General features: G+C 41.2%; 2 protein-coding genes across 3 annotated transcripts in view; one reads left to right on the top strand and one right to left on the bottom strand.

Annotated features, from left to right (window-relative positions):
* The window catches only part of LOC137793374 (epsin-2-like), a 10,460-nt gene extending 5,953 nt beyond the window's left edge, over nt 1-4,507 (bottom strand). For both annotated transcript variants that reach the window (XM_068589460.1, XM_068589461.1), the window contains exons 1-7: nt 4,433-4,507; nt 3,703-3,841; nt 3,521-3,594; nt 2,659-2,814; nt 1,017-1,145; nt 609-729; nt 315-490 (exon numbers count right to left, since the gene is read on the bottom strand). In XM_068589460.1, the coding sequence (XP_068445561.1) occupies nt 315-490; nt 609-729; nt 1,017-1,145; nt 2,659-2,814; nt 3,521-3,589 (651 nt within the window). In that variant the 5' untranslated portion in view covers nt 3,590-3,594; nt 3,703-3,841; nt 4,433-4,507. The remainder of the gene's footprint in view (nt 1-314; nt 491-608; nt 730-1,016; nt 1,146-2,658; nt 2,815-3,520; nt 3,595-3,702; nt 3,842-4,432) is intronic.
* Nucleotides 4,508-4,852: 345 nt separating this feature from the next.
* Nucleotides 4,853-10,754, top strand: LOC137793375 (adaptin ear-binding coat-associated protein 1-like). Its single transcript, XM_068589464.1, has 8 exons — nt 4,853-4,981; nt 6,211-6,311; nt 6,900-7,004; nt 7,096-7,177; nt 7,411-7,519; nt 9,458-9,605; nt 9,730-9,823; nt 10,586-10,754. Exons 1-8 carry the CDS (start codon nt 4,887-4,889, stop codon nt 10,638-10,640), a joined length of 789 nt encoding a protein of 262 aa, XP_068445565.1. The 5' UTR covers nt 4,853-4,886; the 3' UTR covers nt 10,641-10,754.
* The last annotated feature ends 2,524 nt before the right edge of the window (nt 10,755-13,278 follow it).

Here is a 13,278-nt window from a genome sequence, read left to right on the forward strand (position 1 = left end):
CGTCATGAGAGGTGTAACTCAACCTGTCCTGTTGACACATGAGATCGAACTGATTTGGTCAAGCCGAGTAATCGATTGCTATTGGGAACCAGTCTGTAATCTCATTTCAAAGGATTCATCTGTGAATGACATTTTGCCTTCAAAAACTGTATTATGGAAAATTGGGTTCGTTGAGAAGATGTTGCTATGACTATGGTTACTTTTGAGGCTATGGTCCTGGTTGGTATGGTCCCTGCACTCGACTGCATTATATTGTAGTGGTGTCGCTTTTGTGTCCGCTTGCTGTAGATGAGCTCTGTACTTTTTACACTTACCCTCCTCTCCATGTCTTTCTTATCAGCTTCCTGCTTTAGACGCTCCTCTTTGCGGGCAGCGAAGGAAGCGGTCAAGTCGGCCACTGACGGTATGTTGTCTAAGGATGGAAGCCCTGCGGCCCCGACAACGTAGCAGGGCTTGTAGTTGGGATCCTTGATGGCGTCAGCAGATGAGGCTTGTTAGAAGGAATGTAAATAAGATGTTAATAAGACACAGACAAATGAAGTGAATTATACTACAACGGTTCAAATAATTGGCTTTTACAAGTGATAGTTCAGGACAGAAGGACCCACCAGCAGAGCCTTTTGAAGTCTTCTCTCTGGTCTTGACGGCAAAGTCTCTCTCCTCCTTTAGTTTATCATCGTCCTCCATGAGAACAAGGACAACTTTAGCCTTCTCTCTCACATTTCCACCCTGGGACAGAGATGCTTAAATTAGACTTTGATTAACTGACCATTTGAGCATCTAAGCCTTAAAAACAAAAATGTCAAATGTTACAAGTTGTATACGCCTGAAAGTGTCAAGCACTGTCTTCTGACAAAGGTTTAATTAAAATGTGTGAGACACCAGACGTTTTATTCTTTAATTGTGAACTTGGCCTAGAGGTTAAAAGGAGTATGATGATATAGATATTACAGTGCCAATAACAGATCATTTTAATGTTATAGCATTAAACCTTAAGTATATACTGAAAGTATCACCTGATCCTTGCCATCCTTTTCTATAAAGCGATACTCTGTGAGGGCTTTGACGATGTAGATGTTGTCTTTCATTTGCAGAAGCACGCGATCGTCACCGGTCTTTAACAGGTACTCCAACAGCGTCAAGGACTATGAAAAAAAAAGTATAACAATGTTTTTACATGAAATAAAGATGTATATATATCACTGAAACCAAAATAAACTGTCAATCTGTATAGTTTCACAGCTTTTAATAATTCTCGAATTTAATAAAGACAAAACCACAAAAGTAAAACAAATCTGTGTATAAACAATACACAAAAAGCCTCAAAACATACAATGCTTCTTGTTCTGCCCCACAGTTTCTTGTGTTGCATTCAAGATGCCAAGTGGTGCAGAGAGTAAATGCATCTTCGTTTATCCCTCCTCTCTTGCCATAGTTTGTTCTGATTCACATGAGAAGACATGCTGCAGCTATTTGTCTTACTTACTGTCTGGTAGCCTTTAAAGACCTAAGTCTTTAAGTATGTCCGTATGTGCATGTAAATATCTTTTCCGATATATTCTCTGTCTATTTACCGTTTCAGTTATGTTGTTTAGATGCTAATCGCGATTAGCATTTTTGTATTGACGTGCATTTTGCATCGATATGCTGACAACGTTAATATTAGCTTATACGCTAACTAGTCAAGAGAGTCTTATGTTACTGAATACTTACCTTTTTCAGCATAATGGCTGTATGTTTATTCAGAGCGTAATATTCTTCTGTATGTATGTGGAACGTTTGTAAGCTAATTTCATTATCTGTTTCTACAGTTTTACAAAAACCAAGATTCAAGTAAAATCCCTAAAGGCCACCCTGGATTCCTGGGTTTTTATTTCCTGGATGTACTGTTAGCTATCTGCTAAGCCAACCTACAGTAGCAAGGGCAGAATACGTGTCGTGGACACTGGTGCAACTGATGTGCCAATCAGACAACTTGCAAAGTCACAATGGTCTGTCATGTTACCGAGTTGGTGATACCAGTAACTTAATAGCAGATGTGGTGGTGCAGTTTACACCTTTACGAAAGATTAGATTAATTAATCATGTCAATGTGAAGGGACCCAGAATGTTTTCACTAAATGGAAACATTTCAGAAGAGCTACAACAGTAAATACAAAACCTACTATGCTTGTAAATATTGCAATGTTAAGAGTTTAAAAAGTTAGGGTATCACTCTGCAGTGATGTGATCAAACAATTATTTTAACATTTAAGTCTAAATCAAAAGGGATCCATGTATAAAATGTTCAGTTATAAGAAAATATTCAGACTATGATTAGTCTTCAGTATGTCATAGGTTGTGAATGCAACTATATAAAACATGTTAGTAAACATATATTCTGAATATTAATTGCTTATTATCTGAGACTCGATTCTCAAGCTTCAGATAGCGTATCAAATTACCCCATTTAACATATTTACATTTTGTCTTATGCCTGTTTTTATATACCGTTTTGACGGTTTCAATAGCCTTTTCAAATAAGGGCTGTATTTGTATTTTGAAAATGTCCACTTTCAATGAACAGGCTAAAATCTTAAAATCGACATATCATGCACTTAAACACTATTTGAACAGTCGTGTTACAAAAATACACTTATTTTGCATCATCGTTGATACCTTGTGGATGTGTCTCCAGTTCTTGTCGTCTTTCAGGCGCTTCCAGAGCATTGTCATGATCTCATGGCAGGCCACCACATTGTAGGTCAGATCGGAGAGGTCGGCCATCTGAGTGCTGGAGGGGCCCCATGGGTCATTAGACGTTGCCTCTCTCACCTGCAAAAGAAGCGAAGCAAGAAATATAAGGTTGTGGTCATGAGATGCCAGCTTGGGACAAAGAGGCTCACAGTCTCCATAGAAATCATGATTACAATTTAGCAAGTCATCCTTGCCATCACCTCAAATATTTCCGAGAACAAAAATGATCTGTTCTGGCAGGTTATTACGGATCATGTTTCATCAGATCAGCATTATGACAAAAAGGATATCTCCAGATTTCCTTAATTCCTACAATCTGAAGGTTAAGATATAAGAGAATGGCTCATTGGGATTTAGGAGAACTGTCAGAGTTTACTACAGTAAAACATTTGAATGTTTGGCTTGTTTTATTGATCTCACATTTATAGCTTTCAACTGATCTCATCCATTGTGGGTGCATCCTCTCAAACTCATGTTGTACAGTTAATAGGTGTTCATGCCAAAGAAGTGTATGGACATGACACATATGTGTTGACTAACAGTGTCATCTTGTAGGTGTGCTAGTGGCCTACGGACTTAAGGTGCATTTCATCCCCATCTCTCTTTCCATGGCTACAACCAACTATCTGATTAAAGCAAAAATAATCAAAAATGCATCTTGAACTAAGACTTAACGAATCCAAATAGAATGCATTTTATTTCCTGATTGAGGGCACATTTATCTGACATTGTGAGGATACTGAGGTTCACTTAGTTCTTCACTAGCTACATTGGTTTCTTTTACCTTGACCTCAGCCTCAGAGTAGTTCTGAACCAGGTTCTTCAGCTGTCGGCGGAGCATAGAAGACGTCATGGTGTCTAAAGGGGAGAGGGGGGAGTGAGGGAGGCAAGGCAATCACTGAACAATGAGAAGAAAGATCCCATACACATGTTCATAATCCAAATTAAAAACACAAACCATCATACCTTTTGGTAAAGCCTGTGCTGTCAAAATATATTTACGACGTTGCTTCAGTGCTGGCTCAGTGAGCGTACATCCTGCTGCTCTATCTTCCCCCTGACTGCATTGACTTGTCTCCAGATGTTTAGAAACCAGATCCTACAGCTGCAGAGAGGAACCAGACAACATGTACAACAATTATATAGAGAACAAAAAGAGCTGAGGCATTGGGTTGGTAGTGAGTCACTATAGCAAGCTTACATTTATGAATACATGGCTGCACATCTAGCCTAAAGGCGTGCCTGCCGACACCTTCTAGTTATACGTGACAGCTCGTGTTAGTTTGTCACAATCACTGCGACAAACCACAGATCCTCAGCTAGCTTAGCTATCTGGCGAAGCTAAAACCTAGAGTTGTCAGCCAGCAGTGTGAGAAAACACGAGCCTAAAACCCTTCACGCATAGTGCACTTGGATGATCAGCCTGATTTCCATGCAAACTGTAAGTCGTCGTGTTAGCAAGTATCTGTAAAGATATGTTTTCAGGACCTCGGAGAGCGACTGAAGACGGCCAGCAAGCCGTAAATATGGCGAACGTAGTGATCAATGCAGCTTAGATATCAGACTTTGGCGAGCAGATTAAAGGGCAATATTTCAAGAAGCAGTCGCTGTTGTCGGATTAAAAGAAAACACCCGCTCTCGGTACTTCATTTCGTGTATTAAATGTGCGTATTTGCGGCAAAAATAACAGACTAACCCCTGAGTAGATCTGCAGGATCCTTCGAGGAGAACGACACGTCGACGACTTCCGGTTCCGCCGCTTTCAGCACCACCTGCAAGTCAACGCCCCCTCACGATCTTTTTAATTATTTATTTTTTAAATTATCAATGTAAAAATACATCTCTGTCGACCAGTTTTGCGTTTTGATGTGATGGAACTGAAAAATAAAATTAGAAAAAAATATTTTTGTCTCCCGAGTATCGTACCGTAAAAATGCATATTTTGGTAGGTTTGCTTTAACTGAGGACGCAGACACACACGCGCGCGCACACACAAACACATAGAAACAGACACGCGTACACACACGCACACACACACTTACACACGCCCCCCCCCCCCCCCTCCCATCCCTCTCCCTCTCTCTCAGGAAAGAAGTGAATAAATGAGTCACAACCACTACTCCCACTACATCAATAACAGTTGATTCAAGATGGCGGCCGAGGGCGAGTACGAGTCGATCCTGTGCGTGAAACCCGATGTCAACGTTTATCGCATCCCGCCGCGCGCTTCAAATCGCGCGTACAGGTAAATAAATGACTTCGGGGGTCGTCGACGGTGGTTTCAAAATCCGGTAGTTTTGTCTTGGCCCCGATACGAGCGTTTCACTTTCACTGAGGAGCATGCACACAGGGAGGGGATGGAGATGTGGGGGCTTTGTGTTTGTTTTACAAAGAGTGAAGACACAATGAGGTTTTTCTAGTTGCAAATATATAGCTATATGTGTAGATATTTTAGGCTTGGAACCAATGGCTAGTTCTCTGGGTCGCTTTGTTGTGCAGAGACGGTCGCGCTGTCACAGATGTGACGGGGTTGTTTGTCATCATGCCGGGAGGAGGAGGAGGAGGAGGAGGAGGAGGAGGAGGAGGAGGGGGTGCCAGGACAGCCCCGCTCCTGTGTGACCACTCGGGTGTCCTTTACACAGGGACACCCATTGAGACCAAAACAACAACAAACAAACAAACCTTTTCATGGTTTTCCGTGTGTATATATTTTTTTATAGATTCAAACTTCATGTCTAATCCGTGATGCGCATTTGCAGACTGCTATAACTGTGCATGGAGAGATTATAATCTATACCAATCTATCCTGATATAATCTTATAGATCAATATGTTCTCCAAAAACATTATATGATAAAGAGAGTGGTAATTAAAGAGAGGTTAACATGTATGAATGTATATTCACCTTTTTATATTCATATATACAACAGCCCATAATAAACAACTCCATATATATATATATATATATATATATATATATATATATATATATATATATATATATATATATATATATATATTCTGAAGATACACAAGATGATGAAAGAGATGAAAGGTTAAGAAAAATAACTAAAACAAGTAAAATACTGGATACTTTCATTCCTCTATACCTCTAAAAGTATTTTGAATCGAAGTAAAATCCATAACCTGGTATGTGGCATCACATAGTTACACTTTTCAGGAAGGTATTGATACATGAATGAAAGTCCTCTCTACATAATTATACTTTACGTATTCATACTATTGCTGAAAGTGTAACTTTGATATGTTGTGTGTCATTCACAGCGATACAAATTGAAGATTTTATTTTTTAAAGATTTTTTTTCATAAAACCTGAATCTAGATTTTATTGGTTAAAGTTTTTTATGGTTTCCATATTAAAAAAATACATTATTTTTGAGAATGAGTCTCTGATATTGATAATCCCAATCAATTGTATTGTTAATAAATTCCACAAACATCTGTTTGTCTACAGGGCAGCTGACTGGAAGCTGGATTCTCCAGACTGGTCCGGTCGAATGAGGATCACAGCCAAGGGCCCAGTGGCCTTCATTAAACTGGAGGACAAGGTCTCAGGTGAGACTTCATTGTGTGTTTAGTCAAAAAATGTAATTCTCTCTCCTGACCACCAGGCGGCGACTCCTCTGGTTGTATAGAAGTCTATATAAATGACTCTACTGCTCTCTTGATGTATTCCCTCAGTAAACATGAGTTTATGTCTCAATCTCTAGTTTCAAGTCTTCTTGAAACTAGAGATTCTACATTATGGTCATTTAGAGTCAAACAGACCATAAAGCGGGGGAGGCTTCAGGGGCGGGGCTACAAGGTGATTGACAGGTCTCTACCACAGCGTTGTTCATGATTTCGTTTTACAACTATCACTTTCACTGTCTGTTTTCCCTTCATTGAAGTTAATTGCAACATTTTTAGTCGCCTGCAAAATATCATATTCAGCGTTCGGTTGTATTTAGCTCAAAACGTCCACAAACCAAAAGGTGACGTCACGGGCACTACGTCTTTACACACAGAAAATGATTGACAGGTACATCAATCCTCGGCATTCCAAACGCAGTAACTTATGTTCATCTGTTGCAAATAAAACGACAAAATGGCGACGGCCCTAATCCAAGAATCTCCCGTCGTCCCTCCCCTCGTGTCCTGCAGGTGAACTGTTCGCCCAGGCGCCCATCAATGAGTACCCCGGCACCGCCATGGAGACGGTCAGCGACTCCAGCCGGTACTTCGTCCTGCGGATACAGGATGACAACGGTGAGGACGGGCACGTCATGACAAATGGATCAGTTTGCTGGACTCTGTCGTTCATGTCCGTTTACTGGGAACGCAATCTCTCGTCCCGCAGGTCGCAGCGCTTTTATAGGAGTCGGCTTCGTGGACCGAGGGGACGCTTTTGACTTCAATGTGTCTCTGCAGGACCATTTCAAGTAAGCAGTCACCTGGGTTTGTGTCGCACTTTTTGAACTTTGTTTGGTTGCAAGACTGATAATTAGACTCGCAGCTTTTCAAAGTACTGCCCACATCTTCCATTTCCTTTTGTCCCAAAACCCTCTGTGCCGCGTAAGCAGTTCACGGCATAACAAGTCGCTTGTCTTGTAGTTTTTCCCCTGGAAACTGCTGAGCTGCGTTGTCTCATTTGTGTATTTGTATATCTCTGCAGATGGGTGAAACAGGAGAGTGAATTCAGTAAAAAAGCCCAGCTCGGAGAAACAGGACCTAAACTGGACTTGGGCTTCAAAGAGGGACAGACCATCACACTCAACATCGGGGTGAGAGCCTCTGAATGTTCGGCTCCTTACTACAGTTTATAAACACCTTGAATGAAATGCCACTGCGGTAAGTGTAGAAGCTAACGGTGGTGTTAGTTCGTGGTTTTAGAGTTAAATGAGCCTGAAAGTCTAAATTAATCAGAAGTGACACGTTCGTTTAATTTAAACATTCCAAATAAAAAATAAAAAATACTTTGTGCTGGCTGTAAGACAAAAACTGGAGCTGTCAAAGCGTGGGTATCATTGGTCGCTCAAAAGGCATTTGGTTTTGTAGCAGTATAACAAAAACACAGGATAAAACACAAAGAAATAGAAAGTGTTAAAAGTAGGGCTGGGCAAGTTAACGCGTTAATTTTGCGTTAATCTGGCATTAATCTGGCAATCCTTTAACAGCGTTAACTATTTGATTATGCGTTAACTGCATGTTTTTTTGGTTTTTTTTTGCAGTGGGAGGGGCTTATCACTTTAAATCTCTCCAGACGGCGTAGTTCAGACATGGCGTCTTAAGGCTCTTCCATACCTGTCTGTGTGAGGTCAATTAAACATGAAAAATAAATAAATAAGATAAACGCCATGAACGCATTACGACAGCACTGCTTTTACTTTGAAGGCGCGCGCTTCCGTAGCTTCACCGACTGACGTGAAAGTTATTGTTCTGTAGCTTCTGTTCTCAACGAGCAGCGGGGCAGCAAAGAGCAGCTTCCCAGCAGTAAAAGCAGCAGTTTACCTGCAGGTTCCTCGTCCAGATTGAAAGTTAATCGCGCATACGCAAAGCTCCTGACCTCGGGGTCTGATCCATGCAGAGCACTTTAAAGCAGCATCACTTCTGGATCTTTACTCTTCTCTCAAAGAGGAGAACTTTCCTCACGTCACAAGATGTTCAGGTCATTTGTTCAAGACAACACAGACTGGACTTTTCTCACTCAGGAAGAAAAACTGGGCTAAAAACATGAAAAGCACTTATTGCTTTTGTATAAAGTGAATCAATTGCTGGTCTTTAACATCTTTAAGGTAAGCAGCAGACTGAACATGGACCAAAGAAGGAGTGGTTTGTCCCTCACAGGGACCCTTTTGCTGTGTTCACACCGAACGCGTCAAAAGAATTCTCGACGTGCGCGTCAAGAAATAGTGTGTTCACACCAAAAGCAACAAGACTAATCGCGGCGCCACGAAGGGGGCGTGGCTTACCTCAGTTGCTTCTCTCCTTGAAAAGAGCCATCTTTTCCGTTATAGACTATAGATGAAGTAACCACTAGGTCTGCTTTAAGCTTGTTGTGGAAGTCACTAAAACGTCAGAACATCACCTCCATGGTGTCTGGGTTCACAATAGTATCTGTAGTCCCACAACAGCCTGAATGAAGCCGCTATCAGCTCCTTCCGGGTGACCGGCAGCAGTTTGATTCAGCACCGGCAGGACGGCGGTGACGAGCGGACCATCTCAACGCTGATTGGCTGACGCAACTATGACTCACACGTTTTTGCTGGCTGAGTTGGGAAATTTCAATTCGTGCGTCGACCCGAGTTCGCCCCGCGACCAACGGGCTGTTCGTGCTGCTTCTACGCGTCTGACGCGCTGCCTGCGTGAAGATACGCGTCTACGCAGCTCCGACGCGGCTGTACATTGACTTTACATGAAATCTCGACGCGCGTTGAAATCTTGACGCGTGCGGTGTGAACACAGCATGACTACTTGCTGTTGCTCCAGAGTGCTGTTATATTGTTCTGATAATATTACTTTAAAATAAAACCTGCAATACACTAGTTTTGACTTCATTATGGAATTTGGTGCATAATGCGATTAATCGCAGAAAAATCATGCGATTAATCAGTTAATTTTTTTTCAACTTTGCCCGGCTCTAGTTAAAAGTGATGACGCTAAAAGACAGTCATGCTCATGAAACATCGCATAGACTTGATTTTTCTTTTCTCTGCCTCTAGCAAGGTAAAAAGAGGGATAAGCCCCGCCCACAGAGCTCAGGTGGGTTTGGACTCCTCCCACCCCCACCTGGAGGCAAGATGGCCACGCCTCCTCTGTCCGGCTCATCCAATCACAACATAGTCCCCCAGACAGCGGGCATGGTGACGGGTAGGTTGGCGTCTTGGCAGTGACGTGTGTTTGACGTGTTCAGGCTGCAGAAACAGGAAGTGAAATGTCAGTCAGTTTCTAATGAGGTGTTTACAATGGTGTTATGTCTCCCTGCATCTGTCAGGCTGCCTTCTGGATCTGGACAGTAGTAACTCAAACACAGTGGTCCAGTCAAACGTTAGTTTGGATCTTTGGGGAGACTTCTCTGCTCCTGCAAGGTAATTTGTTGTGATGTTGTTAAGTAACTCAAGGAAAACTTGTTTTTCGTTGATAAGACTTTTGTCTTAAAGGTGTTGGATGGGGGTCGAGGTCTGGACTTATCATATTTGTCCGCACCAAATATTTTTTTTTTTAAACTATAGCAAAATAATGCAAATGAAAAGAAATTTGTAAATTACTGTAAAGGCCTCACTAAACAATCGTAACGTCTTATTCATCGAGTCACTTTTTCAAAAGCTCAATTTTTATTTTGTTCTCATTGGTGGCACCTTTAGCGATGAGCAGTAACTACACACACACACACACACACACACACACACACACACACACACACACACACACTTGTTTACAGACTAATATTACTTTAACACAACTCAAATGCATTAAAACAAGGAAGATCTGACTCGTGTTGCTGTCATTAAATGAGTGTCAATATACTTTTAGCCACATGATATGATTTTAGTTTCCATACATTTTGTGCATTTTAAACACAAATTTGCATTTCATATGGCATGTTTTTAGTATTAAAGAAATTACAGAAAGAAAGGTCATAACATGTAATTTACTGTACGCTTTGGAATTCTCATTGATAGTTTTTTCATGTTTACACCCAGATTTCACTACATGTTAACTCATGGAAATCTGGTTTGAAGTCATGGACATCCATTGGTCCAAAATGTGTATGAACTCTGTTTTTAAGTGATTATGGGGACATAGAAGTGAAAAAAACAACAACCTAACATCAGTTCATGTGTCTGCAGCTCCGTTCCAACGACGTCACGACCGCCGGACGCCGGACACTGGATCCAGTTCTGAGTTCCCGTCGATCGTGATCTCCATCTCACCCGCATCTGTGTCTGTAGCTTTCTGTTGCATCACACACACACACACACACACACACACACACACACACACACACACACACACACACACACACACACATATATATATATATATATATATATATATATATATATATATATATATATATATATATATATATATATATATATATATATATATATATATATATACACACACACACTCTGGTCCCAAAGCAGAGACGTGAACCTCCATAGAGCTGTATAAACAACATTTCATTGAGAAAGAATCACGTTTTTCTCTCAAACGTTCTTGACAGGAAATGATGCGTTAATTCGTTTTAAAAAGCCATTATATGATAAAAAGCCATTTCTCCCCACAAAATAAGATATCTAAGGGCTATGGGTGGCGTCCTGAGTAGCAGGTTTTCCTCTGTAATGTGTCTGCATCGCCTCCCCAGTAGATGCCGCTCTGTTCAGAGCTTTATGTTGTTCCAGCTGCAGCGGCTCCCCCTGCAGGAACTGCAGTGTATTGCATCTCAAAAAAAGTTGCCCTCTGCAACTCAAATAACGTGCAAAGAGCTGCAAAGCTCCACTGAAGTGAAGGTGACTTTAACTGTAAGACAGTTTCTTTATTGATTGCTCTGAAATTGGCACTTAAAATCATACTTTTATGTATCAGCCTTTTATTATTTCTAACTTCCCCGAATAGTTTTGAAATGACGGCAGTAATCCGTCTAACTTTATTAAATTATTAAGCCTGGAGAAAGAACAGTCACTTAATACATTTGCAAGATTTAACACTAAGAAAAATAGTATTTTCTGACTGAACAGGGGATGAAATGACTCCCACCTTCCCACACCGAGTGGTGGAGTCGGGCCTCGTCCGCGTGTCTCAGCATTACTGTATATGAAGTGAATGAGGATGCGAGTGGATTTAAAAGATGCAACGTCAAAATGTTTAGATTACCGGTGCATTATCGGATATGAAATTGCTTTCAAATGAACGGAGACGCAGCCCTCCGTTTTTTTAAATCACCGTTATCATGCCTTCTACTGATATTTGTCGCCGCATGAATTTTCAATTGCACATTATTTTTTAAGTTATGTTTATAGAAAGATATACACGGGGCACATTAACATTCCTGTTTGCCGTATTAAGTATGTAAATGGTATGTTTACAATGTGATATCATATTTTTGTTTACTACTGATTGGCTTATTTTCTGGTAATACTGATCAGTAGCCAAATCCAGCGTGTTCATTATTACTGCATTTTAGTTGTGTTTTTTCTTTATAAAGAATGGGATAAGCTAGGAATTAAACATACTATCAATTGGGGGCCTTCCTCACCCCCAATTGATTTCCTTAACAAATGCAGTTGTAGAGAATAAAAGAGGATTAAAGTAAGGCGAGTCGTCACAAAGTCACGTTTTCGCCTCGAAGATCTGAGGAAAGATGTAGCGTGACGACGCATTAAATATGTAATTATGTCCACCACGAGGTTTTAGATGCTCCCTCTTCTGTTAAAGAGACGACAGAGGAGCTTTGAGAGCAGTGGCGGTGGAGTGTGACTGAGGCACCTTCATTTAACTGCTTTCTCATGTTTGTGCAATGACATTAAGCTTTTTTTTGTATTTTGTATTTTTCATGCCGAAATGTTTAGGGGCCTTCAGCTCTAAATACTGAACGTTTCACGCAAGTAAAGACAGACGTTGAGTTTAACAAATAAACGCTGTTCCAGGAGCGGAAGAGGTTCAGACAATCTGAGGGAAATAGTTGGAAGTTAAAGGAGTAGTTTGAGTCATTTTTTGGGAAACGCATGTGTTTCTGGAAAGTAGCCCGGCTCTGTTCCAAAAGAAAGAAGAAAATTGTCATTAATTAACACGTCGTATCTTGTTTTTGTTTTTTTTCCTGATTCAAAGTGGAACTATTCCTTTTTAAATATGTTTTAATACTGTATGAGTTTACCGACGTGAACGGACCAACTGGTGTGTCTTATTTCACTGACTGTCAAATGAAGAAGCCACTTCTACCTTCAGTGGGTGTTCACCGCTAGCTCCCCGCTGTAGCCAGCTAGCGCTGCTGCTAGTTCTCCGCTAGCTCCCCACTAGCTCTGGCTCGTTTCCCGACTCAGGCAGCGGGGCGCTAGCAGCAGCGCTAGCTTGCTTCAGCGGGGAGCTAGCAGCAGTGCTAGCTTGCTTCAGCGGGGAGCTAGCAGCAGTGCTAGCTTGCTTCAGCGGGGAGCTAGCAGCAGTGCTAGCTTGCTTCAGCAGGGAGCTAGCGGAAACACTCACTGACGGTCGGAGCAGCTTGTAACCCGACTTTTACGATACGTTGTTGGAGATTTGAACATGTCAGTCTCCGGTCTGAGGGCGGGAGAAACAAAGTGATTGTCTTTCTTCACATGATGATGATGATGATGATGATGATGATGATGATGATGATGATGAATGTCTCAATGGCAGCAAATGATATGTTAGTTGTGCAGAAAAGGCTCGTTTACATGACTCTGACATATAAAATGTCACAAGCATTTCTCGACTGTGAATTAATTTAATTTGCGTACATTTATTACATTTATTTTTTAAAGGTTTGCTGTGATGAAATCACAGGAGCTGTGTGAGTTGGCGT

Source organism: Clinocottus analis, unplaced genomic scaffold (assembly GCF_023055335.1).
Source record: "Clinocottus analis isolate CAN_PGR_092001 unplaced genomic scaffold, fCliAna1.0.p SCAF_221, whole genome shotgun sequence".
Classification (NCBI taxonomy): Eukaryota; Metazoa; Chordata; class Actinopteri; order Perciformes; family Cottidae; genus Clinocottus; species Clinocottus analis.

Bases quoted from the DNA above. Each gene is read 5' to 3' on its own strand.
- LOC137793375 (XM_068589464.1), top strand. From the start codon at position 4,887: ATGGCGGCCGAGGGCGAGTACGAGTCGATCCTGTGCGTGAAACCCGAT. The intron at 7,520-9,457 runs GTGAGAGCCTCT...CTCTGCCTCTAG, and splicing joins CCATCACACTCAACATCGGG to CAAGGTAAAAAGAGGGATAA. The intron at 9,606-9,729 runs GTAGGTTGGCGT...TGCATCTGTCAG, and splicing joins GACAGCGGGCATGGTGACGG to GCTGCCTTCTGGATCTGGAC.